The 27,117-nt window shown below is 49.3% G+C and overlaps 1 protein-coding gene across 1 annotated transcript in view; it reads right to left on the bottom strand.

Moving 5' to 3' along the window:
• rspo4 (R-spondin 4) overlaps positions 1-23,653 on the bottom strand; it is a 37,841-nt gene extending 14,188 nt beyond the window's left edge. The window contains exons 1-4 of the mRNA XM_070894906.1: positions 23,587-23,653; positions 21,830-22,021; positions 9,006-9,149; positions 7,649-7,837 (exon numbers count right to left, since the gene is read on the bottom strand). Of these exons, the coding sequence (XP_070751007.1) occupies positions 7,649-7,837; positions 9,006-9,149; positions 21,830-22,021; positions 23,587-23,653 (592 nt within the window). The remainder of the gene's footprint in view (positions 1-7,648; positions 7,838-9,005; positions 9,150-21,829; positions 22,022-23,586) is intronic.
• Positions 23,654-27,117: the final 3,464 nt, after the last annotated feature.

The following is a 27,117-nucleotide window of genomic DNA, read 5'->3' as shown; positions in this document are numbered from 1 at the left end:
CTTCCAGCATCTAACCTGTCCAGTCCCGTCAGAATTTTATATGTTTCTATGAGATCCCCTCTCATTCTTCTAAACTCCAGTGAATACAGGCCCAGTCCATCCAGACACTCCTCATATGTCAGTCCTGCCATCCCTGGAATCAGTCTGGTGAACCTTCGCTGCACTCCCTCAATAGCAAGAACGTCCTTCCTCAGATTAGGAGACCAAAACTGAACACAATATTCCAGGTGAGGCCTCACCAAGGCCCTGTACAACTGCAGTAAGACCTCCCTGCTCCTGTACTCAAATCCCCTAGCCATGAAGGCCAACATACCATTTGCCTTCTTCACCGCCTGCTGTACCTGCATGCCAACTTTCAATGACTGATGAACCATGACACCCAGGTCTCGTTGCACCTCCCCTTTTCCTAATCTGCCGCCATTCAGATAATATTCTGCCTTCGTGTTTTTGCCACCAAAGTGGATAACCTCACATTTATCCACATTATACTGCATCTGCCATGCACTTGCCCACTCGCCTAACCTGTGCGAGTCACCCTGCAGCCTCTTAGCGTCCTCCTCACAGCTCACACCGCCACCCAGCTTAATGTCATCCGCAAACTTGGAGATATTACACTCCATTCCATCATCCAAATCATTAATGTATATTTTAATTAGCTGGGGTCCCAGCACTGAGCCCTGCGGCACCCCACTAGTCTCTCCCTGCCATTCTGAAAAGGACCTATTTATCCCGATTCTCTGCTTCCTGTCTGCCAACCAGTTCTCTATCCACGTCAGTACATTACCCCCAATACCATGTGCTTTAAATTTGCACACCAATACACCACATCCACTGGTTTTCCTTTGTCCACTCTACTAGTTACATCCTGAAAAAATTCTAGAAGATTTGTCAAGCATGATTTCCCCTTCATAAATCCATGCTGACTTGGACCAATCCTGTCACAGCTTTCCAAATACGCTGCTATTTCATCTTTAATAATTGATTCCAACATTTTTCCCACTACTGATGTCAGGTTAACCGGTCTATAATTACCCATTTTCTCACTCCCTCCTTTTTTAAAAAGTGGGGCTACATTAGCAACCCTCCAGTCCATAGGAACTGATCCAGAGTCGATAGACTGTTGGAAAATGATCACCAATACATCCACTATTTCTAGGGCCACTTCCTTAAGTACTCTGGGATGCAGACTATCAGGCCCTGGGGATTTATTGGAAGAGAGACTGCAACCTCGTACATTCAACGTAGACATAGAACTTCTAGACCGCAGAAATTACAGGCGGCCTGGGAGCCCGTGATCCGACTTAAAAATCTATTGCACGGGACTGCTCCGTGCAACACCCTCCAGGCCATGTCCCCAATAAATAAAGGGAGGACTCCCGCGTAGAGAGCACTCCATTGGGCAACAGCTCTACAACTCTTTTGGGGAGTACAAAATTAACATTAGATCGAGTGCCCCCCGATCTGGGGGACACTCCAGACACTTATAACTGCCTTCTTGTTGCAACAGCTCTACAAACCCGTGAGCATGCTCACAGGTGCATACATTACACTGGCACAGGCACGATGGGCCAAATGGCCTCCTTCTGTGCTGTAAGATTCTATCATTCTAAACAGTGCAACCCAGCAGCATAGTCGATCGTAACCCATTGTTGACGGGAACATGGCTAATGGGGAATTGAGCTGGTTTAAACTGAAAATATGCAAAGTAACGGCGACAGCTGAGCAAACAGGTGGTGTTAGTGGTTTCAGTTGACACAAGGGCAGATCCTGAATTAGGACTCGTTTAAACTGAATTTAAAGTAATTGCGGCTTTGGTGTGAGAAAGGGGCTTTGATTGACTGCCCGTCGCTGAAGGTGCAGATCATTACCGACGGACCCACGCGAGTCTGTGCTCCCGATATTCTGGGCTCAATGTGACGGCGTCCCCCTCGGACGGGCTTGACTGATGGAAACTCACTGGCTGACCCGGGGCTGCGGACGGTTTTGTGGGCGGGGTCTGCTGCCGACTTCCGAACCGGCGCGAAAGGTCGTGGAAACTCCAACGCGAAATGGTTGTGGGCGCAACTCACTGAACACTTCGATTTCCGCCAGCTTTTGCTCCATTTCATTTCATTCCACCCAGATTCCGATGTTATGCGGGAACTCCGGGCCGCAATATCTCACTCGCTGCCTGTGTGCATAAACTGGCCGCTGCGTTTGCCAACAAAAGAGGGACTGCACTCTCTCAGAATGATAACCGGGGATTGCAGGGTTAAATTACAAGAACAGGTTGATTCAAAGTATTCCCCCGCACGCAGAAGGTTGAGGGGCAATCTAATCAAAGTGTTTAAAATGGTGGAGGGCTTGGACAATGGAGATACAGAGACATTATTCCCTCTGGTGGGGGAGTCCAGGACAATGGTCATCACCTTAGAATTAGAGCCAGGCCGTTCAGGGGTGATGTCTGGAAGCACTTTGTTACACAAAGTGTGGTGGGAATCTGGAACTCTCTCCCCAAAAAGCTGAGGTGCTGGGGGTCAAGTGGAGCTTTGAAGACTGAAATCAATAGATTTTTGTTGGGTAAGGGTCTCGAGGGATATGGAGGAATAAGGTGGGTAAATGGAGTTGAGGTACAGATCAGCCATGATCTAATTGAATGGTGTATCAGGTTTGGGGTTGACTGGCCTCCTCGTGTTCCTATGGACGAAGAGCTGGAAAGTGGAATTGGGCTAGATAGCTCTTTGTCAGCTGGCACGGACACGATGGGCCAAAATGGCCTCCTTCCGTGCTGTAAATTTCTATGATTCTATGAGCTCATTTGCTTTTGAATTCTATGAAATCTTCTGAGAACATCAATACAAGTTGTCCCTGAGTGTCACACGGGCCTGGTACAAGAGGCTTTTAGCTCGGCCATGCCGTGATCTCTCCTGATTTGCCACTGATGTGCTTGCAGGCTGAGAGAACAGAACCAAAAATTCCGCAATAATTGGATACCAAAACCACTTAAGGATTTGACCAAAAGCAGATGCTTGCAGACTCCGTCTGGCTCATGTTTGTGTTTGAATGTCACATAAAAAGACCCGGCTAATCACAAAAATAAGGCCATTAGCGAGATGTGGGCAAGTGCAGCAATGTTGTGGAAACAAAATCGTCTCCGAGTCACACACCATCCCGAATTGGGCAACTGTTGCCGTTCCTTCGCCGTCACTGGCTCATCACATTCTGCAATTCACTACTTGACAACATGGTGGGAGTTCCTTCAGCACACGGCCTGCAGTGGCTCGAGGAGAACGACCACCTCTGCTTCCTCGAGGGCCACACGGATTGGGCAATAAATGCTGTGCCCGTCAGCGACGCTCACATCTCCAGTTACTAATTATAAAAAATGTGGAATACCCAAAGTCCGGCACAAGGAAACCTCGGTCCTCCCTTTCCCCAAGAGTTCCACCAGACTGAGCTTCACCCTCTCCCGCCGCTCCCCTCCCTACTGCCTATTCACTTACCTAATGCCGGTGTCCCTGGCCGTCACCTCCGACTCAAAAGATTTCAACGGCCAGGCAGCTGCCTGCCGCCGATTTCTCAGCCGTTTTGGTGGGTGAGCGGCCTAAAACCGAGGCCCGGCCGTTAAAATTGAGCCGAGCCCGCCTGCTGCTTCTCGCTTGGCCACGTTGCCAGCCGCGGAGTCCCGGGGTCGGTTCCCAGTCTGAGGTGGGCTTGTAACTCTGAGTTCAGCCATAGTAGGGGTGTTACAGCTGCTCTCAGTGCCTGGCGTAGGAAGGGCGGGACATCTGCCAAGGCGCGTCCTGCTGACTGACACCCAGGGCTGGAAAGTGTGGCCGGCCGCGATTCCTCCCACATCCAAATTAGCCATATCGTTTTATTCATTCTCAAGATGTGGGCGTCGCTGGCAAGGCCGGCATCCCTAATTGCCCCTTGAGAAGGTGGTGGCGAGCCGCCTTCTTGAACCGCTGCAGTCCGTGTGGTGAAGGTGCTCCCACAGTGCTGTTAGGGAGGGAGTTCCAGGATTGTGACCCAGCGACGATGAAGGAACGGCCGATATATTTCCAAGTCAGGTGTGTGACTTGGAGGGGAACGTGGAGGTGGTGGTGTTCCCATGCGCCTGCTGCCCTTGTCCTTCTCGGTGGAGCAGGCCGGGGAGCGGAAAGAGCAGCGTGGAGGCCGACCACTCTGGGGAGCAGCACGCGCTGGAGCAGGAGAGCAATGGCAGTGAAAAGGGACATTACCAAGGTCCAGGTCGGTGATTGGAGCGTGGGCAGGTACAGCAGGAGCGGTGAGGTCGGGGTTAAGGAGCGGTGAGAGATTGTAGAGGGACGTGATCGGGGCCCAGGAGAGGCGCGAGTTCGGGGCCCAGAAGAGGCAAGGGCCCAGGGGCAGCACGGGCCCAGCCCACACTGCGATATGTGTGCGCACTAGGTCCGTGCAGCAGAGCTGGTCTCCAGTCGTCCTGGTTAATCCTTGCCACTGGACCAAGACCTAGCTCTGTCAAGCCCGTGTGGTGGCTGGTGTGCACGTTAAAAAAATCCACGCACAGGCATCTTCAACCCTTCAAGATTTAGTTCAGGACCTGGAATTTTCGTTCCTTCATTGAAACACCTGTGAACTTTTTGACATGGAAGCAAGGCATCCTCGATTTGAGAAACTGCCTATGATGATGATGATGAGGTGGTGGAGGTTGCGGGTTTGGGAGGTGCTGCCGAAGAAACCTTGGCGAGTTGCTGCAGTGTATCTTGTAGATGGTGCACACTGCAGCCACGGTGCGCCGGTGGTGGAGGGAGTGAGTGTTTAAGGTGGTGGATGGGGTGCCGAACTCTATTAGCATGAGTGTGAAGCTCACCACAGTTGAATGGCCCCTTGAGTATGGGCCTGAGGAGCCCGTACCCCAGTAAGGATGTGGAGAGGAATGTGAAAAATCAGAGAGAAAGAAAGACAGATGTGGCATTACAGGCGGACATCATAACTGAAGGGTTTGGACAGAATCCCGCAGGAATCTGGACTGGTTCAAGTGACGTCTTGTATTCAGACAGGAGTTATTTATAGCTTCAGCTCTCTAATGCAGGCTGGTAAACAGGCAAAGCAGTGATTCCAAATATGATTGGCGATTGACCACAGCTCAGTTCTAACCTGCAATAATTCCAAAATGCAGATCAGCAACTGTGAGTTTATCACAATTAAAGCATTCAAAGAATTTCCCCAGTGAACCACTTGGATAAACTGCCCATTAAAAGTAGCCAAGGCCTCGTCTGCATCTAACATTAAATTACACGTAATTTAATTCTGGCACCTGCTCATTAAAAGGATAAAAAAAATAATCTTTCTGCTGCAAGAGGAACTATTTAAAAATTTCTCCGGGGTTTATAAGATGTGTTGTAATGTATGAAACGCAACAGGTAATTTGTGCACAGCAAGCTCCCATAAACAGCAATGTGATAATGACCAGGTAATCTGTTTTTAGGTATTGCTTGAAGGATAAACACTGGGGATAACTCCCCTGCTCTTCTTCAAAAGAATGCTGTGGGATTTTATACATCCACCTGAGAGAGCAGATAGGGCCTCGCTTTAACATCTCATCTGAAAGACAGCACCTCCGACAGTGCAGCGCTCCCTCAGTACTGTCCATCCAACAGTGCAGCGCTCCCTCAGTACTGTCCATCCAACAGTGCGGCACTCCCTCAGTACTGTCCATCCAACAGTGCAGCGCTCCCTCAGTACTGTCCATCCAACAGTGCAGCGCTCCCTCAGTACTGCCCCTCCGACAGTACAGCGCTCCCTCAGTACTGACCCTCCGACAGTGCAGCGCTCCCTCAGTACTGCCCCTCCGACAGTACAGCGCTCCCTCAGTACTGACCCTCCGACAGTGCAGCGCTCCCTCAGTACTGCCCCTCCGACAGTGCAGCGCTCCCTCAGTACTGCCCCTCCGACAGTGCGGCGCTCCCTCAGTACTGCCCCTCCGACAGTGCAGCGCTCCCTCAGTACTGCCCCTCCGACAGTGCAGCGCTCCCTCAGTACTGCCCCTCCGACAGTGCAGCGCTCCCTCAGTACTGTCCCTCCAACAGTGCAGCGCTCCCTCAGTACTGTCCCTCCAACAGTGCAGCGCTCCCCTCAGTACTGCCCCTCCAACAATGCAGCGCTCCCTCAGTACTGCCCCCCCCGACAGTGCAGCGCTCCCTCAGTACTGCCCCTCCGACAGTACAGCGCTCCCTCAGTACTGACCCTCCGACAGTGCAGCGCTCCCTCAGTACTGCCCCTCCGACAGTACAGCGCTCCCTCAGTACTGACCCTCCGACAGTGCAGCGCTCCCTCAGTACTGCCCCTCCGACAGTGCAGCGCTCCCTCAGTACTGCCCCTCCGACAGTGCGGCGCTCCCTCAGTACTGCCCCTCCGACAGTGCAGCGCTCCCTCAGTACTGCCCCTCCGACAGTGCAGCGCTCCCTCAGTACTGCCCCTCCGACAGTGCAGCGCTCCCTCAGTACTGTCCCTCCAACAGTGCAGCGCTCCCTCAGTACTGTCCCTCCAACAGTGCAGCGCTCCCCTCAGTACTGCCCCTCCAACAATGCAGCGCTCCCTCAGTACTGCCCCCCCCGACAGTGCAGCGCTCCCTCAGTACTGTCCCTCCAACAGTGCAGCGCTCCCTCAGTACTGCCCCTCCGACAGTGCAGCGCTCCCTCAGTACTGTCCCTCCAACAGTGCAGCGCTCCCTCAGTACTGCCCCTCCAACAGTGCAGCATTCCCTCAGTACTGCCCCTCCAACAATGCAGCGCTCCCTCAGTACTGCCCCTCCGACAGTGCAGCACTCCCTCAGTACTGTCCCTCCAACAGTGCAGCGCTCCCTCAGTACTGTCCCTCCAACAGTGCAGCGCTCCCTCAGTACTGCCCCTCCAACAATGCAGCGCTCCCTCAGTACTGCCCCTCCAACAATGCAGCGCTCCCTCAGTACTGCCCCTCCGACAGTGCAGCGCTCCCTCAGTACTGTCCCTCCAACAGTGCAGCGCTCCCTCAGTACTGCCCCTCCGACAGTGCAGCGCTCCCTCAGTACTGTCCCTCCAACAGTGCAGCGCTCCCTCAGTACTGCCCCTCCAACAGTGCAGCACTCCCTCAGTACTGTCCCTCCAACAGTGCAGCGCTCCCTCAGTACTGCCCCTCCGACAGTGCAGCACTCCCTCAGTACTGTCCCTCCAACAGTGCAGCGCTCCCTCAGTACTGCCCCTCCAACAGCACGACGCTCTCTCAGCTTAGATTCAAGTTCCTGGAGTGGGATGTGAACCCACAACCTCCTGACTCACAGGTGAGGGTGCTGCCCACTGAGCCACAGCTGACACTGTAGCGAAAGTTAACCTGGAATAGTAAACTGCGGAAATGGAACTAAGGGGCACAGGCTCAAACTAGAAAAAGGTAACCTTCGGACTGAAACCATCAATTTCTTCTTTACAAATAGAGTGAGATGTGTGTGGGATTAACTTCCAGATGGAGCAGTGAAGAGAAAAACCTTGAAATGATTGGAGAAAGAGTTGGATGTTACAATGGTGAGGGGGGCATGTGGGTCTGCCTGGATGGATGAACTAAGACTGGTGATTTTTCACAGGTGAAACTTTGCGAACACATGGCTCTAGGTCTCTCGTGAGGGAGTGACAGACTTGTCTAAGCACCTTACCTTCGGGGCAGAGACGTTCCTTCATTCTGCACTTCCTTGAGACCGACAGTGCAACGCACGGATTCGAGTCCTTTGGCGAGGGTGTAACGACATGCCGTGTCCTGGTCTCAGCCCCCCACTTGAAGCCGCATGTCTGCTGGTTTCTCAGGCAGGCACCCCATTCGCCCCACGGGCTGACCTCACACCCGTCTGTGCAAAAAGACAGAAAGCCGCCAAAAGCACCGTTGACTTCAATGTTTTATGAAGAGGTTATTCACCAGCTCAAGAACATTCAGCTGTGGTGGGGGGGGGGGGCAGTGTGGGTTTACTACTCACGTTCTGCTCAATACTCAGCTGTCAATAATCCACAGGATAAAACATTGCACAAACCCAACACACGCTGACACTGCACTGATTCGGATAGTGACTGATGAAGGATATGAAGTCAGATTTATAGCGTAACATTGGGAAGGGGTAGAGGGAGCTTCATTCTATATCTAAGACTGTGATACCAATGGAAATCATTGCATTCCCCAACTATATTAACCACCTCAATTAATGCAGTAGAATGGTCACAATTTTTAAAGAGATATATATTTTCCTGTCTTACATATTCACAATAACATTGCAACTTGGGAGTTTGACCTGTCAGACTGTGAGACGTTGGCCCGGATTTTGCAGGGCTTATTTCGGCATACCCACAGCACAGTGAATGTTGTCGTAAGCCTTGCAAAAGACCCTGCAAGTTCCGGTTTCTGAATGCGCTGCACATGCGCGAAAACCCATAACTTGTGATTTGTCAAAGTTTGGGCTATTTTCCCAACTACTGCCCAGCAAATGTCCATAAAACTGGTAAAAGCAGGCATGGGGTGTGCTGTCACCAGCGTAGGGGTTAATATAAATGTTAAATTAAAAATTAGAAATCATTCATAAACATTTACCGTTAGTTTATGGAAATTTTGTCCGGGATTAAAATGTTTAAAATAATTTTTCAAAAAATTACATTTTTATTGTAACCCCTTCATTGAAACGACTTTTAATTAAATTTAAAAATGGGAATATTATTTTTATCCCACTTGTGTGAATTATTTAATTATTTGGAGATTCCCCATATGTTAATGGGGATTCTGCAGGATGAGGAATCCTCCTTTCTGATAGGAGGACCTGGCCCACATGATCCCAGGGGCGCTTCCGAGCTGCCTGCGTGTCTGGGGCCCCCGCTCCCCCGCTCCCCCCCTCACTCCCGCACCCCCCCTCACTCCCGCACCCCCCCAGGCCCAGGATTCCAGGCACGCTGCCGCAAATGATGGCCAAGTGGGTTTTAATGTCACGATTACACTAAGCCAACTTTATTAAAGATCCAAGATGAGTGCCATACCCACACATTCCATCAGTCGGGCATGTGGTGCTGAGCCTTTTGGACAGATGTTGTAGCACTTCCCCTTCAGCAGGTAGTGTTCGGATTTACATCTGATGCAGAACTCCCGGCTAAAGCAGCTTTCACAGTTTGCAGCCTTACACCCTGGTGCAACGAGAGAACGGAGAATTATTCCTTTGTTTCAGACACAGTTCTTGGTTCCATATAATATAAAAAGGATAGAGAGGCAACGGGGAAGGTGCAAAAAAAGATTCACAAGAACGATACCAGAACTGAGAGTTTCTATACTGATAGGGGTCGTTAAAATTATGAAAGGGTTTTGTTATATATGCAGATTATAGATATACTCTCTGTGTAGTCACTGTATAGTTGCATAAGATGGAGACTGGTTACCTGATGTACTTTAAATAAGGTTTACACTGTGTATATACTGTGCTGGCACCACTAGAGGGTGCAACTGGTGGAGACCGGTGTGGCAGAGGCTGTCCACCAGAGGGCACTGGGAGACCTGAGGGTCACCTGCATAGGTGTGCAGGGTCCAGTATAAAAGGCTGCCCACTATGCTTGTGCCTCACTCTGGAGTATGAATAAAGGACAAGGTCACTACAGTTTGAGTATAACACATTGCCTCGTGGAGACATTCATATGTGCATTACAGACATAACAGGTTTGATAGGGTAGACGTAGAGAAGATATTTCCACTTGACTCCTCCCAACCCTCTTCATCTCGACCAATCAACATATCCCTCTAGTCCTTTCTCTATCATATACAACTTCCCACCACCCAATCTGCTAATTTAAGATGCATCATAGTACAAAAGAGTACAAAAGCAAGGAAGTTATGATGAACCTGTATAAATCGCTGGTTCGGCCCCAACTGGAGTATTGTGTTCAATTCTGGGCACCACACTTTAGGAAGGATGTGAAGACCTTAGAGAGGGCGCAGAAAAGATTTACAAGAATGGTTCCAGGGATGAGGGACTTCAGTTACGTGGATAAACTGGAGAAGCTGGGGTTGTTCAGAGCAGGTCAAGAGGAAATTTGATAGAGGTGTTCGAAATCCTGAGGGGTCTGGACAGAGTGGATCGAGAGAAACTATTCCCATTGGTGGAAGGAGTCGAGAACCAGGGGACACAGATTTAAGGTGATTGGCAGAAGAACCAAAGACGACATGAGGTAAATCTTTTTTATGCAGCGAGTGGTTAGGATCTGGAATGCGCTGCCTGAGAAGCAGACTCAATCGTGGCTTTCAAAAGGGAGTTGGATAAGTACCTGAAAGAAATAAATGTGCAGGGCTGTGAGAAAGTGGGACAGGCTGAGGTGCTCTTGCAGAGAGCCGGCACGGGCTCAACGGGCCGAATGGCCTCCTTCTGTGCTGTAACCATTCTATGATTCTATGATTCTATCACTGTCTTTCATTCCAAAATTTTTCCTCAAACTCTAGGGGCGAGAACCTCCACTTTTGTGGTTGGGCGATATTTCCGGCATGGGCGATAAAAAAGGGTTTTCAGATCGCCGGCTACTCGCCCGTTCTCAAAGCACCTCGTTTCCATTTTTGAAAATGGGCGTTACCGCGAGCGAGATAAAATGGGCGGTAGTGTAACATTTTTTTTGACCTTCTGCCGTAAAGTGTGGCCGTCCTTAGCAACGGCATGGCAATGCTCGATTCCCGCGATTCAGGAGGTCAAGGGTTATCATGTCATGCACAGAAGAGGAGACAGAGAGAGAGAGGGAGCTGAGAGGGACTGAAGGCGTGTCTGGGTGTGGTGTGGCTGCTTTGGGAGGAAGGAGGGAGACTTTAGAGCTTCACAGCAAGTAGGCAAACAAAAGTTAGCTGTTACCAGCCACATATTTGCCCGAATTTGGCCTATAATGGAGAGAGAGGAGCAGGCATCACAGCACGCTGTGGAGATTGATGCTGGAGAGAGCAGTGAGGTGGGAGAGGAGCACATTGGAGGGCACAAAAGAGCCAGGAGGTTCTCGGACGAGGCAAATGCCTCCCTCCTGCAAGGGGTCAAGTCACGCTGGGGTGATTTGACACAGGGAGGATGTGAGAAGCCCACCCCAAAGACCTACCAGAAGATATGGACCGAGATAGCAGATGCGGTCTCTTCGGCGACCAACAAGGTGAGTGAGGACAACCAATGCCACAAACGATGGAACGACCTTGTGGGATCCGCAAGAGTAAGTATTACATTGATTTACATGTACTTATGTATTTATATAATTTGATTTATAACAGTCATGAGTGACTATCATCAGATGTGAGGTCTTTCACTTTTACTGGGAATGTTTTACTCAAAGCCTGCGGTCACAGTGCACGTCTTTAGGTAAAGTATGATCATTTCCATAATAATGATGATTATATCTGTGGGTTATGTGTTGTATCAGTCTCTGTGACAGTACCTAGCAATGATACCACACAATGATCTCATGCCATGTCGTCCTGTCACCTTTTACAGAAGAAGCTATCGACGATGAGGTCCGTGCAGAGCGAGCGGGTGGGGGGGGGGCCACTGGTCACCAGCGACATCACTGAGATGGAGGAGCGGGTGCTCGCACTCGTGGGGAAGCTCCCCGGACAGTCACAGACACATCTGCAAACCCTGAAGTGATGCCACGTGAGTAAAGTTTACACCATTGTGTGATGTAAAGTCAATAGATGCCACACCCACTCATATCCGAACAATCATATATGATAGATGATTTCTAAAATTGTCATAGAAATAATAATGTCCTAATAAAAATCATTGCAATGCACAATATGTTGATGGTCATGAAATGTGATGTCGGTGATGATTTTGAGAGCGGTGGTGCTTTTGTCGTGCATATGCTGTGTGTAGCGCTGGACTCACCTTGTGACCCTAGCACCCCCTTCTCCTCAAATAACCTCATTTGTGTTTTTCAGCTCAGCCAGCAGCGCGGCCCCAGGCAAGGCCACAGAGGCCAGAAGGTGGGGCGCGGGGCAGGAGTCGGCCGACAATCCTACTACATCTGGTGCTGAGGGGCTCCGATTGTCACCCGTCAATCCGCTGGGTCTGTTCTCCACGGATGAGAGCGCGGACTTCGAGGAACCTGCATCGCCACGCTCCAGAACCCAGTCCACCCCAAGGCCATCTAGTGGGCCTCCGGTCATTCCCGCCTCTACTCTGGAGTTACCAGCCCCAAGCACCTCACCACAGGGCACCCCATTTGTCCCCAGGACGGTGCCGACCCCGCGGAGGTCTTGTGGATGCGGCAGTAACGTGACAGCGGAGAGATGGTACACTTGTCCAGGAGGACTGTAGACATTGGTGACCAGCTCATCGAAGCATTGGGGGGCATATCCTGACAGCTGGCCACCATGACCGAATACATTCTGCGGAGACCCTGGATGTGATAGCCAGGAACACTGCTGCCACAGGTCTCCCAGTGGTCCCTGAGCACGGCACTCCACCTCTCGATTCCGCACCACCACTGCGAACGACAGATGAGAGCAAGGACCAAGGTCCTGCTTCTGCATCAGAGAATGTTGCCCCCTCGGCACCCCCCTGAACCCGTACCCGTGCAACCACCACCTCTGCCTTCATCCCCCTCAATGAGGCACCGCCTGAGGAGCTCCTCGGCCAGGCGCCGTGGAGCGAGGAGAGGAAGAAGTAGAGGTGGGGAGAAGGAGAGGGGGGAAGGAAAGTGAGGTTCATGTCTGCAGATGATGGCTGTGTTATATCTCCATCTGGGTGTGTGCAATTTGTTGTAATGTATGGGGGCTGGGGACCACGCTCCTGCTTTGCCTTTGTATTCTGTGTTGCTGGACATGTTGAACATTTTATTGATGTCAATGGTGGAAAAAGTGGGGTGTGGGCGGGGGTTGGGTGTTATTGCCTGTGATACTTATGATTTCAGACCAATGTTGGTATAAAATTTTTGTTATTGAACATAAGCTTGTTGCGCAATCTCAGATAGCTGCACCGTTACGCACTGGTGATTCCTTAACATGAAAGGGTTAAATACAACTTATCAATCAACATAAGCTTTAACTGGCACCAAGGTGATGGGCACCATTGATGTCTGAGCTGCACACACACAGCATTGTCACTCACATCAATGCTCTTTCAGGCAAATTGTTCAGATGTCAGCTCCTCACGTAAAAGTGCGATGTTAAAAATGCCAGCCACACCGCTGGCGTTCGTTCAGAACAGTTCCACTTTTGCTGGCTGTATTTTTGGGCAAGCGATATTGTGGCTGATGTGTGTGCGAGGTGGTGAAAGTGATGGTGGGTGATCTCCTGGGCGTTAGTTTCGTCAGATGTGCTCTTTACGCTAAAAAAATGTGGGCGGGCGGTATTATTGAATCTTGGCGTTAATTCCGTGCTGAAAGTAACGTTGGGCGTTGATTTCGCCCATTCTGATGATTCTGCCCAAAAAAAGTGGGCAGGCGGTAATATTTTTTTCCGGCGTTAAGCACATGGGGAAAGTAATGCTCGGCAATGTTTCTTAAAAATGCCCGTCAGTTTCCATTTTGTGCCAAAATGGGCGATATATGGGCGTTATACGTCATTTCAGCAGTAAAATGGGCCTTAAGTGGGCGTTGAGCATACAAAAAATGTGGAGGTTCTAGCCCTAGAGCCCTTCTTCTCCTCTTATAGTCAGCAGCCTGCCACCATCTAACCATTGCTCCCTGATTCACCTCTTTGTCTCATTTGTACTTTCCAGACTTGCCCAACCTTTGACCTTTCCCTGTGCTCATCTCGAGGGCAGAAAAATAAAAGAGTTGAAATTGTTCCGTAAAAATAAAAAAAATCAGCCTTAATTTCGGGCTGTAATTTAGATGTAATCCAAATTTTTATACAAGGTGCCCTCTCACCAAAACCCAGTCCCCCACAATCTCTCCAAACCACATGCTCTAGCTCGTTACCCTGCTGATCATTACAGCAGCAGCAAGCACCCGCAGACCCACGGAGAGCTTTAATTTCATATTTTTATCTCCCAGCTAATGCGGACATTCCTTTGGGTTCCTTCCTACGCCCTCAGATTGCTTGTTGTGTGGTCAGCTCAAGGCCGCAGACTGAAAGACTGTGGCAACTGTGTCGGACCGCGCCAAAGCAGAGGGAGAGGCCATCGTGTTTACAAAGCCAACATCTGACCCGCCTTTTAATGACTGCAGTGGTGGGCAGCCAGTGTAGCTGACGCAACAAAATCCCTGCCCCACAGTCCGCTCCCCAAGTGAGCTAGGTCCCAGACATGAGTTTCACTCAATGAGTCCAACAGCACTAAAAGTCAACTGACACATCAGCAAACATCTTGTTTCCGCAGTAAGCTGAGTGAAACCCGGGCGGAATCAGCCAAACCAGCACTAAGGAGCGGGGGAATTTTAAGCATCAGCAAGTTGCGCCCAGAACCACACACATGCGTGCTTTCAAATTGCGCTCATTTTCTTTGCCGCATAGGCACTGGGAGGCATGTTTTAAAAGTTTTTTCATATCAAAAATAAGTAATTTATTAAGAAACCGACAAGTGTTCACCGATGATACTATTAAATGAAAGAGAGGTTGCATTTATATAGCGCCGTTCATGACCTCAGGACGTCCCAAAGCACTTTACAGCCAATGAAGTACTTTTTGAAGTAAGCACACAGGTTGGTGGAGCTGTTGAGTTGGGAGTGGCTTAGCCAGTCACGTGATGTTCACAAGACTCAATGAAACCCCAGCCAGTTGGGTTCGGGGGATCCACGATGAGGCAGGTGGTTGTGAGCCTGGTGGATGAACAGGTAATGTGTCGTGTGATTGTTAAACCTTTGTTAATAAACCAACTAGTTCTTAATAGCAATGTGTTGCTATGATTTCTTAAGCAAAGAACCCATGAAGCAAATACATTACAGGAGCCAATGTAGGAACTGTTATGTATGTATGTAAACCTCACCAATATATAAGACTTGCCACCAGGGGGCACACCTGTGGGAGACCTAAGGGTCACCTGTGCACCCTGGGCAAGTAGGTATAAAAGGTAATCTGCCAAGCTGCTTCCTCACTCTGGAGTCACATTAAAGCGACGAAGGTCACAACAGTTTGAGCTTACAATACAGTCCTGTGGAGTTATTCTGAACATAATAATTGGCGATGAGTAACGGAGCACGAACTTTCATGCGGTAATGGCTGCCGTTGGTATTCTTGAGAGATTTGTTGTGGGTGATGATTGGGAAGCCTTCATTGAGCGTCTCGACCAGTACTTCGTGGCCAACGAGCTGGACAAGGCTGAGATGGCGGTCAAGCGCAGGGCGATTCTCCTCACCGTATGTGGGTCTTCGATATATGGCCTACTCAAAAATCTGCTGGCACCGGTCAAACCAATGGACAAGACTTACACAGAGCTGTACACGTTGGTTCGGGAACACCTCAAGCTGAAGGAGAACATCTTAATGGCCAGGTGTCTCTTTTACACGCACCGTCGCTCCGAGGGCCAGAACATGGCGAGCTTTGTCGCCGATCTAAGACACCTTGTGGGACAGTGCGAATTTGCCGGATCTTTGGCGGAAATGTTGTGGGACTTTTTCGTGCTTGGAATCGGCCACGAGGTCATTCTTCGCAAACTGCTGTCTGCCGAATCCATAGATCTGAGCAAGGCCATCACGATAGCCCAGGCTTTCATACCCACGAGCGACAACACAAAACAGATAGCTTCACAGAATCGAAACTCACCGGCAAGTACTGTGCATAAAATAATACTTTCAGTCGGCAGAACCGGACATGGCAGAGCCTACACGACCGCAGAGACCAGACCTAGGTCTAGGGTGACTCAGAGGCCGCTGTGGGGTGTGAATGCGTATCCATTAACACCATGTTGGAGCTGCGGGGGCAGTCATAGAGCCCATCAATGTCGATTCAAGCACTATGTGTGCAAAGGCTGTGGAACAATGGGGCACCTCCAGCGAATGTGCAAGCGACCTCTGACTCACCACGTGGCAGAGTCAGGAGAGGACGACCGATCCAGCGAGGATCACGCTGAACGAGCAGGAGAGGCAACTCAACCTGAGGATGAAGGGGAAGTATATGGGATACACACCTTCACCACCAAAAGCCCTCCGATATTGTTAAAAGTTAAACTCAACGGCACTCCAGTCTCCATGAAATTGGACACGGGGGCAAGTCAATCAATAATGAGCCAGAAGGCATTCGAGTGGCTGTAGGGTGATGGATCACAGCGACCCAAGCTGATCCCGATTCAGGCAAAGCTGTGCATCTACACCAAGGAACTGATACCAGTTATTGGTAGTGCGGACATGAGGGAGCGGTGCACGATTTATCACTGTGGATTGTTTCAGGTGATAGAAACATAGAAAATAGGTGCAGGAGTAGGCCATTCGGTCCTTCGAGCCTGCACCACCATTCAATATGATCATGGCTGATCATTCCCTCAGTACCCCATTCCTGCTTTCTCTCCATACCCCTTGATCCCTTTAGCCGTAAGAGCCATATCTAACTCCCTCTTGAATATATCCAATGAATTAGCATCAACAACTCTCTGCAGCAGGGAATTCCACATGTTAACAATTCTCTGAATGAAGAAGTTTCTCCTCATCTCAGTCCTAAATGGCCTACCCCTTATCCTAAGACTGTGTCCCCTGGTTCTGGACTTCCCCATCATCGGGAACATTCTTCCCGCTTCTAACCTGTCCAGTCCCGTCAGAATCTTATAAGTTTCTATGAGATCCCCTCTCATCCTTCTAAACTCCAATGTATAAAGGCCCAGTTGATCCAGTCTCTCCTCATATGTCAGTCCGGCCATCCCTGGAATCAGTCTGGTGAACCTTCGCTGCACTCCCTCAATAGCAAGAACGTCCTTCCTCAGATTAGGAGACCAAAACTGAACACAATATTCCAGGTGAGGCCCAACTGCAGTAAGACCTCCCTGCTCCTATACTCAAATCCCCTATCTATGAAGGCCAACATACCATTTGCCTTCTTCACCGTCTGCTGTACCTGTATGCCAACTTTCAATGACACCCAGGTCTCGTTGCACCTCCCTTTTTCCTAATCTGTCGCCATCCAGATAATATTCTGCCTTCGTGTTTTTGCCCCCAAAATGGATAACCTCACATTTATCCACATTATACTGCATCTGCCATGCATTTGCCCACTCACCTAACCTGTCCAAGTCATCCTGCAGCCTCTTAGCGTCCTCCTCACAGCTCACACCGCCACCCAGTTTAGTGTCATCCGCAAACTTGGAGATATTACACTCAATTCCTTCATCCAAATCATTGATGTATATTGTAAAGAGCTGGGGTCCCAGCATTGAGCCCTGTGGCACTCCACTAGTCACTGCCTGCTATTTTGAAAAGGACCCGTTTATCCCGACTCTCTGCTTCCTGTCTGCCAACCAGTTCTCTATCCACGTCAGTATATTACCCCCAATACCATGTGTTTGATTTTGCACACTAATCTCTTGTGTGGGACCTTGTCAAAAGCCTTTTGAAAGTCCAAATACACCACATCCACTGGTTCTCCCTTGTCCACTCTACTAGCTGCATCCTCAAAAAATTCCAGATTTGTCAAGCATGATTTCCTCTTCAGAAATCCATGCTGACTTGGACCGATCCTGTCACTGCTTTCCAAATGCGCTGCTATTTCATCCTCAACAATTGATACCAACATTTTCCCCATGACTGATGTCAGGCTAACCGGTCTATAATTACCCGTTTTCTCTCTCCCTCCTTTTTTAAAAAGTGGTGTTCCATTAGCTACCCTCCAGTCCATAGGAACTGATCCAGAGTCGATAGACTGTTGGAAAATGATCACCAATGCATCCACTATTTCTAGGGACACTTCCTTAAGTACTCTGGGATGCAGACTATCAGGTCCTGGAGATTTATCGGCCTTCAATCCCATCAATTTCCCTAACACAATTTCCCACCTAAAAGGATATCCTTCAGTTCCTCCTTCTCACTAGACACTCGGTCCCCTAGAATTTCTCGAAGGTTATTTGTGTCATACTTTGTGAAGACAGAACCAAAGTATTTGTTCAATTGGTCTGCCATTTCTTTGTTCCCCATTATAAATTCACCTGAATCTGACTGCAAGGGACCTACGTTTGTCTTCACTAATCTTTTTCTTTTCACACATCTATAGAAGCTTTTGCAGTCAGTTTTTATGTTCTCGGCAAGCTTCTTCTCGTACTCTATTTTCCCCCTCTTAATTAAATCCTTTGTCCTCCTCTGCTGAATTCTAAATTTCTCTCAGTCCTCAGGTTTGTTGCTTTTTCTGGCCAATTTATATACCTTGGATTTAACACTATCCTTAATTTCCCTTGTTAGCCACGGTTGAGCCATCTTCCCCGTTTTATTTTTACTCCAGACAGGGATGTACAATTGCTGAAGTTCATCCATGTGATCTTTAAATGTTTGCCATTGCCTATCCACCATCAACCCTTTAAATATCATTTGCCAGTCTATTCTAGCCAATTCACGCCTCATACCGTCGAAGTTACCTTTCCTTAAGTTTAGGACCCTAGTTTCTGAATTAACCGTGTCACTCTCCATCTTAATAAAGAACTCTACCATGTTATGGTCACTCTTCCCCAAGGGGCCTCGCACAACAAGATGGCCAATCAGTCCTCTCTCATTACACATCACCCAGTCTAGGATGGCCAGCTCCCTAGTTGGTTCCTCGACATATTAGTCGAGAAAACCATCCCTAATACACTCCAGAAAATCCTCCTCCACCGCATTGCTACCTGTTTGGTTAGCCCAATCAATATGTAGATTAAAGTTACCTATGATAACTGCTGTACCTTTATTGCATGCATCCCTAATTTCTTGTTTGATGCTGTCCCCAACCTTACTACTACTGTTTGGTGGTCTGTACACAACTCCCACTAGCGTTTTCTGCCCTTTGGTATTCCGTAGCTCCACCCATACTGATTCCACATCATCCAAGCTAATGTCCATTCTTACTATTGCATTAATTTCCTCTTTAACCAGCAATGCCACTCCCCCTTCTTTTCCTTTCTGTCTATCTTTCCTAAATGTTGAATACCCCTGGATGTTGAGTTCCCAGCCTTGGTCACCCTGGAGCCATGTCTCCGTGATGCCAATTACATCATACCCGTTAACTGCTGTCTGCGCAGTTAATTCGTCCACCTTATTCCGAATACTCCTCGCATTGAGGCACAGAGCCTTCAGGATTGACTTTTTAACACACTTTTCCCCTTTAAAATTTTGCTGTAATGTGGCCCTTTTTGTTTTTTGCCTTGGGTTTCTTGCTCTCCACTTTTACTTTTCTCCTTTCTATCTTTTGCTTCTGTCTCCATTTTATTTCCCTCTGTCTCCCTGCATAGGTTCCCATCCCCCTGCCATATTAATATAACTTCTCCCCAACAGCACTAGCAAACACTCCCCCCTTGGACATTGGTTCCAGTCCAGCCCAGGTGCAGACCGTCCGGTTTGTACTGGTCCCACCTCCCCCAGAATTGGTTCCAATGTCCCAGGAATTTGAATCCCTCCCTTCTGCAGCACTCCTCAAGCCATGTATTCATCTGAGCTATCCTGCTTCCTATTCTGACTAGCATGTGGCACTGGTAGCAATCCTGAGATTACTACTTTTGAGGTCCTACTTTTTAATTTGGCTCCTAGCTCCTGTTGATGGACCAATGCTGCTTGGTAGAAGGTGGATGGGGAAGATTTGATGGAACTGGGAAGACTTCTGTGTACCTTCTCCAGCGAACGACGTCTCCCTTGCTCAAAGGCTGAGCAAGTCCCAACCTTCAGCTGAACCAGGCATCGAAGTGCAGATCCATTTGCAGATTCCCGAGGCACAGGCCGCTCATCACGACCACGAGGACGTAAAGATCAACTGAGCAGCGGTACAGGTGCGGCACCCACCACCCAAAGCAGACGACCTCTTCGTGACGGTCGAAGAGGCTCCAGGTCGACCAAGCAGAGTGGGACTCCGGCCAAAATAATCCGAATGCGTCTTCCCGACGTCAGAGGCAAAATCCCTGGGGAGGAAGATTGTGGCAGTCGGCATCATGGACACGGACGAGAGTGCGTACAGACCATGGATCGAAAGAGCGTCCAGACCACGGGATGTCGCCGCAACGAAACAGAGGCATGTGTTGCCCAACAAGGAAGACGACTGGGCTTGGGGCAAAGGTAAAGTGGCGGCCGCTGAGAAGGCCAGGAACCCAGCATGTTCCAATAAGTTGTTTGCACTGTGTAACCCATGTGAGCGCTCTTTCGCGACTAGTGATGTAATATCATATGGGGTCGGGGGGATCTTACAACAAGCCAAAGTAGCGGGTGAACACCAACCAGTCGTATATGTATCTGACAAAGTACTTGTAGCAAGTGATGTGTTATCACACGGGGTCGGCCATGTTGTACAGCACGCCAATGTCGCGGGCGAGCCCCAACCGGTTGTACATGTATCCAATAAGTTAACCAAAGCAGTAGCCTGCATTCACGGGACAAAAGAGATGTACAAAGAGTGTCCCAATATTTGCTCGAGTTAGACAAGCTGTCAATCTCATAGTTTTTGGAGAACAGAGGCACTATTATCAATGTTTTGTTTCGAATATGTCTAACACTGTCTATGCACTGAAACATGATCCGCCACGGGCCAGGCACTGAGACCCGGCGCTGATGCCCTCAGTTGGCTACCATTGCCCATCACCGGGGTGGAAATGGCGCAGCCTGCAGACCTGCTCGTTGTTATGGAAGTGCTAGAGAGCGAGGGGTCAACCGTAACGGCTCCCCAGTTTAGGACCTGGACCAGCCAGGATCCCACGTTACTGCCTGCTAACAGCGAACCGCTAGACGGGATGTTGCAGCTTATCTGTTGCAAAGACGAAATGCTCATCCCATCAGATTGCCCCCTATGGGGCAACCCTGCAACATTGCAAAAAAAGGCAGGGAGGTTACACACAGTCGGTGGTCCGGGGCCTCCATACCATGGCACAGGATCCACGGGGACCACGCGGCCTCCCGCCACTACTGAAAATCTCAAGGCCATATCGGCCATCTTTGGCTTGCCAGACCTTAGGGTCAGCGACAATAGTCCGGAGTGGGCAGCCCAAATCATAAAGCCAAGCACCACACGTGTCATGGTAGACTCTCGACAGACTCGGCTATCCCGGGTGCTACACAGTCACCGAAAAGAATCACTCAGAACCGAGCCTTCCGTATGCTATCACCGTGATCACACGGCTCCCCCACGCGACATCAGAATAAATGATGTAGACCATGTTCATGGCCCCAGATGGGCTGCTAGCACTGTATTAGCCAAAGAGGGGAATGGAGTGTTTGTGATGAAAATGGAGCGTTTGTTGTGAAACCATGTAATTGGCAAACGCAGAAAGCATTTGGACCAGACCAAACTGCAAACTACAGATAACCAGGAACCACTGTGAAAGGACTTGGCCCCCAGTGATCTACGAACACAATCGACCTCGCTGTCAACCACGGCCGTGCAGCAATGATCCAACAACTCACACATGCCAGGACTTCAACTCAGGCGATTGACCCGGGAACGCAGAGCGCCAGATCGCCTCAACCTGTAAATAACTTGCACATAAGACTTTGGAGGGGGGAGTGATGTCATGTATGTACGTAAACCTCACCAATATGTAAGACTTGCCACCAGGGGGCACACCTGTGGGAGACCTAAGGGTCACCTGTGCACCCTGGGCAAGCAGGCATAAAAGCAAGCACCATGCTGCTTCCTCACTCTGGAGCCTGAATAAAGAGACCAAGGTCACAACAGTTTGAGCTTACAATACAGTTTTGTGGAATTATTCTGAACATAATAGGGACGTTTTTATTTTGTGAAAGATTGCCACTTCGCAGTAACTTACTCAGGCATCTGTTTGAATCTTGCCCACGCAGGCTGAAGTGCCCCGCAGGACAGGTGTGCACACATTCTCCTTTCTGTCGGATTCCCTCTCTCTTAATTAAGAGAAAGAGTCGCTGTTGGCAGGTCAGGCAGCCATTGTCAGCTGAGCAGTCCAGGCAACTTCTGCAGTTCTGGAGCCAGTCTGCCATCTTCCCTGCAGGGAAAGGTCCACAGAGCAAGGGTTAGTTCAGGAAGACTCTCAACTTCAGTTGAGATCCTCAGAGCCAAGAGGTGGGCTGTGAGGCAGCGATTCCCGACATTTGGCCGTTTCCCAATTCAAAACACTTTTGCTAAAATCCCACTAAGAAAGGGGAGGCTCAGGGCGCAAGTCTCGTTCCTTCTGGAGGAGGAGACCGAACAACCCTCACCATCTTCCCGCGATCGGCCCCCTTCACCCCGCACAATGTGGCCCCAAGAGGAAGGCAGGTACCCGAGATGTGTTTCTGGAGAAGTCCTTTGCTTCTCAGTGAGGAAGGACAATGGCATTCCCTATAAACAAGGCATTCCCAATCACACACAGAGAATCCCAAATCAACGCAAAATATTCTCAAATCCGCACAAGATATTCCCAATCCCCCATAGAGAATCCAAAATCAACGCAAGATATTCCCAATCCCACACAGTGAATCCAAAATCAACGCAAAATATTCTCAAATCTGCACAAGATATTCCCAATCCCACACAGAGAATCCAAAATCAACGCAAGCTATTCCCAAATTAACACAAGATATTTCTAATCCCACACAAGCTATTCCTGTGGCACTTGTCGGAGTGAGCATGGTGCAGGCACCAACCATTAATGCCAATCGGGGATCTATCTAAGTCACAGGATGCACTGCACATGCCCCCCCCCCCTCCGATTTCCACACTAAAAGGGGCCTGTTGCCCCAAACAGGCCGGCGCTGTGGACACCCGGCAGGAGGACCCTTTGAAGATGCAGTCTTGTTACTGGGCGTTGAGGTGACTGACCCCCCACTTACCGCCTGTTGATACCATGCGCAAATTATCAAAATCACCCCCACTGTCTCTCTCCAACTCACCCCAGTTCACATAGATACGGGGGCAGAAATTCATCTCGGGCGTAAGCGCGAAATAGGCGGTATCTCACGGACTATACGCCCTGCCGTGACTTCGATGGAAATAAATATCGGGCAGGGCGCGGAACAGGCGGTCCCCAGCGATACCATCTGTTTTACGCCAACATCTACACTTCTTGCCCAACCATCTCCTGTAAGGGGGATCAATCTCGGCCGGGTGCTACAATCGACCCTGCCAGATTACCGCCCTCACTCCAACCCACCTCTCTGTCCTTGACCATCACCGGTGCCTCGACCCACCAATCGTTCCCACCTATCAGGGTCAGCAGCAAACAGTTCCACCTCCCTAGACTGGAGGTAGCACATCTAGGGAAAAAAGTAGAAGCCAAGTAACATCGAGCCAGTTTAATTAAAAACAGGCTTTCTCTTTTCTAAACCAGATGCAGAACTTTGCATGGTGTTTGCAATAGAATAAACTAATGGAACTGGTTAACTTTATATTGAACCACTTAACTGCTGGATTGGTGCAATTAGTTGTGTTCACTTGTAAGAATGTTTGCAAACTTTAGGAATAATAGTATCAGCTGTGGCTCAGTGGCAGCGCACACATCTGAGTCAGAAGATGATGGGTTCAAAGTCCCACTCCAGGGACTTAAGCACGTAAATCTTGGCTAACACTCACAGTGCAGTGCTGATGGATGAGACATTAAATCTAGGCCCGGTCTGCTCTCACAGCTAAATGATCCCATGGCACTATTTCAAAGACGAGCAGGAGAAGCTATCCCCAGTGTTCCTGGACCAATATTTCTCCCTCAATCAACCTAATTAAAAACAAATTATTTGGTCATTATCAGATTGCTGTTTGTGGGAGCTTGCTGTGCACAAACTGGTTGGCATGTTTCCTACATTATAACAGTGACTACACTTCAAAAATAATTCATTGGCTGTACAGGTGCAGAGTAACAGGTGCACAGTCAGAGGTGCACAGTGACAGGTGCACAGTAAAGGGTGCACAGTAAACAGGTGCACAATAACAGGTGCACAATAACAGGTGCACAGTAAACAGGTGCACAATAACAGGTGCACAATAACAGGTGCACAGTAAACAGGTGCATAATAACAGGTGCATAATAACAGGTGCACAGTAACAGGTGCATATTAACAGGTGCATAGTAACAGGCGCCAAGGAACAGGTGCACGGTAAACAGGTGCACAATAAACAGGTGCACAGTGACAGGTGCACAGTAACAGGTGCGGAGTAACAGGTGCGGAGTAACAGGTGCGGAGTAACAGGTGCACGGTAATAGCTGCACAGTAACAGGTGCACAGTAAACAGGTGCACAGTAAACAGGTGCATAGAAACAGGTGCATAGAAACAGGTGCACAGTAACAGGTGCACAGTAAACAGGTGCACAGTAAACAGGTGCACAGTAAACATGTGCACAATAACAGGTGTATAGCAACAGGTGCACAGTAATAGGAGCACAGTAAACAGGTGCACAGTAACAGGTGCACAGTAACAGGTGCGGAGTACCAGGTGCACAGTAACAGGTGAGGAGTAACAGGTGCACGGTAATAGTTGCACAGTAACAGGTGCACAGTAAACAAGTGCACAGTAAACAGGTGCACAGTAACAGGTGCACAGTAACAGGTGCACAGTAACAGCTGCACAATGACAGGTGCATAATAACAGGTGCACGGTGACAGGTGCACAGTGACAGGTGCACAGTAATAGGTGCAGTGTAAAAGGTGCACTGTAATAGGTGCACAGTAACAGGTGCACAGTAAACAGGTGCACAGAAACAGGTGCATAGTAACAGGTGCATAGCAACAGGTGCATAGCAACAGGTGCACAGTAACAGGTGCACAGTAAACAGCTGCACAGTAATGGGTGCACAGTAACAGGTGCACAGTAACAGGTGGATAGTAGCAGGAGCACAGTAAACAGCAGCACAGTAACAGGTGCACAGTAACAGGTGCACAGTAAAGGGTGCACAGTAACAGGCACACGGTAACAGGTGCACGGTAACAGGTGCATGGTAACAGGTGCATGGTAACAAGTGCATGGTAACAGGTGCACGGTAACAGGTGCACGGTAACAGGTGCACGGTAACAGGCGCATATTAACAGGTGCATATTAACAGGTGCACAGTAAACAGGTGCATATTAACAGGTGCACTATAACAGCTGCACAGTAATGGGTGCACAGTAACAGCTGCATAGTAACAGGAGCACAGTAAACAGCAGCACAGTAACAGGTGCACAGTAACAGGTGCACAATAACAGGTGCACAGTAAACAGGTGCATAGTAAACAGCAGCACAGTAACAGGTGCACAATAACAGGTGCACAGTAAACAGGTGCACAGTAAACAGGTGCACAGTAAAGGGTGCACAGTAAACAGGTGCACAGTAACAGGTGCACAGCAAAAGGTGCACAGTAACAGGTGCACGGTAACAGGTGCATGGTAACAGGTGCACGGTAACAAGTGCATATTAACAGGTGCACAGTAACAGGTGCACAGTAACAGGTGCACATTAACAGGTGCACAGTAACAGCTGCACATTAACAGGTGCATAGGAACAGGTGCACAGTAAACAGGTGCACAGTAAACAGGTGCCCAGTGACAGGTGCACAGTAACAGGTGCAGCGTACTAGGTGCACAGTAAGAGGTGCGGAGTAACAGGTGCACGGTAATAGTTGCACAGTAACAGGTGCACAGTAAACAGAGGCACAGTAAACCGGTGCACAGTAACAGGTGCACAGTAACAGGTGCACAGTAAACAGGTGCATAGAAACAGGTGCATAGAAACAGTTGTACAGTGAACAGGTGCACAGTAAACAGGTGCACAATAACAGGTGCACAATAACAGGTGCACAATAACAGGTGCACAATAACAGGTGTATAGCAACAGGTGCACAGAAATAGGAGCACAGTAAACAGGTGCACAGTGACAGGTGCACAATAACAGGTGCACAGTAAACAGGTGCACAGTAAACAGGTGCACAGTAACAGGTGCACAGCAAAAGGTGCACAGTAACAGGTACACGGTAACAGGTGCACGGTAACAAGTGCATGGTAACAGGTGCACGGTAACAAGTGCACAGTAACAGGTGCACATTAACAGGTGCACAGTAACAGCTGCACATTAACAGGTGCATAGGAACAGGTGCACAGTAAACAGGTGCACAGTAAACAGGTGCCCAGTGACAGGTGCACAGTAACAGGTGCAGCGTACTAGGTGCACAGTAAGAGGTGCGGAGTAACAGGTGCACGGTAATAGTTGCACAGTAACAGGTGCACAGTAAACAGAGGCACAGTAAACCGGTGCACAGTAACAGGTGCACAGTAACAGGTGCACAGTAAACAGGTGCATAGAAACAGGTGCATAGAAACAGTTGTACAGTGAACAGGTGCACAGTAAACAGGTGCACAATAACAGGTGCACAATAACAGGTGCACAATAACAGGTGCACAATAACAGGTGTATAGCAACAGGTGCACAGAAATAGGAGCACAGTAAACAGGTGCACAGTGACAGGTGCACAATAACAGGTGCACAGTAAACAGGTGCACAGTAAACAGGTGCACAGTAACAGGTGCACAGCAAAAGGTGCACAGTAACAGGTACACGGTAACAGGTGCACGGTAACAAGTGCATGGTAACAGGTGCACGGTAACAAGTGCACAGCAAAAGGTACACAGTAACAGGTGCACAGTAACAGGCGCATATTAACAGGTGCATATTAACAGGTGCACAGTAAACAGGTGCATATTAACAGGTGCACATTAACAGGTGCACAGTAACAGGTGCACGGTAAAAGGTGCACAGTAACAGTTGCATATTAACAGGTGCACAGGAACAGGTGCATAGGAACAGGTGCACAGTAAACAGGTGCACAGTAAACAGGTGCACAGTAACAGGTGCTCAGTGACAGGTGCACAGTAACAGGTGCACAGTAACAGGTGCATAGTAACAGGTGCACAGTAACAGGTGCGGAGCAACAGGTGCATGGTAATACTTGCACAGTAACAGGTGCACAGTAAACAGGTGCACAGTAACAGGTGCACAGTAAACAGGTGCACAGTAACAGGTGCACAGTAAACAGGTGCACAGTAAACAGGTGCACAGTAATAGGAGCACAGTAAACAGGTGCACAGTAAACAGGTGCACAGTAACAGGTGCTCAGTGACAGGTGCACAGTAACAGGTG

The sequence above is a fragment of the Pristiophorus japonicus genome, chromosome 12 (genome assembly GCF_044704955.1).
Source record: "Pristiophorus japonicus isolate sPriJap1 chromosome 12, sPriJap1.hap1, whole genome shotgun sequence".
In the NCBI taxonomy this organism is placed as follows: Eukaryota; Metazoa; Chordata; class Chondrichthyes; family Pristiophoridae; genus Pristiophorus; species Pristiophorus japonicus.
This window is presented reverse-complemented; position numbering and strand designations above follow the sequence as displayed.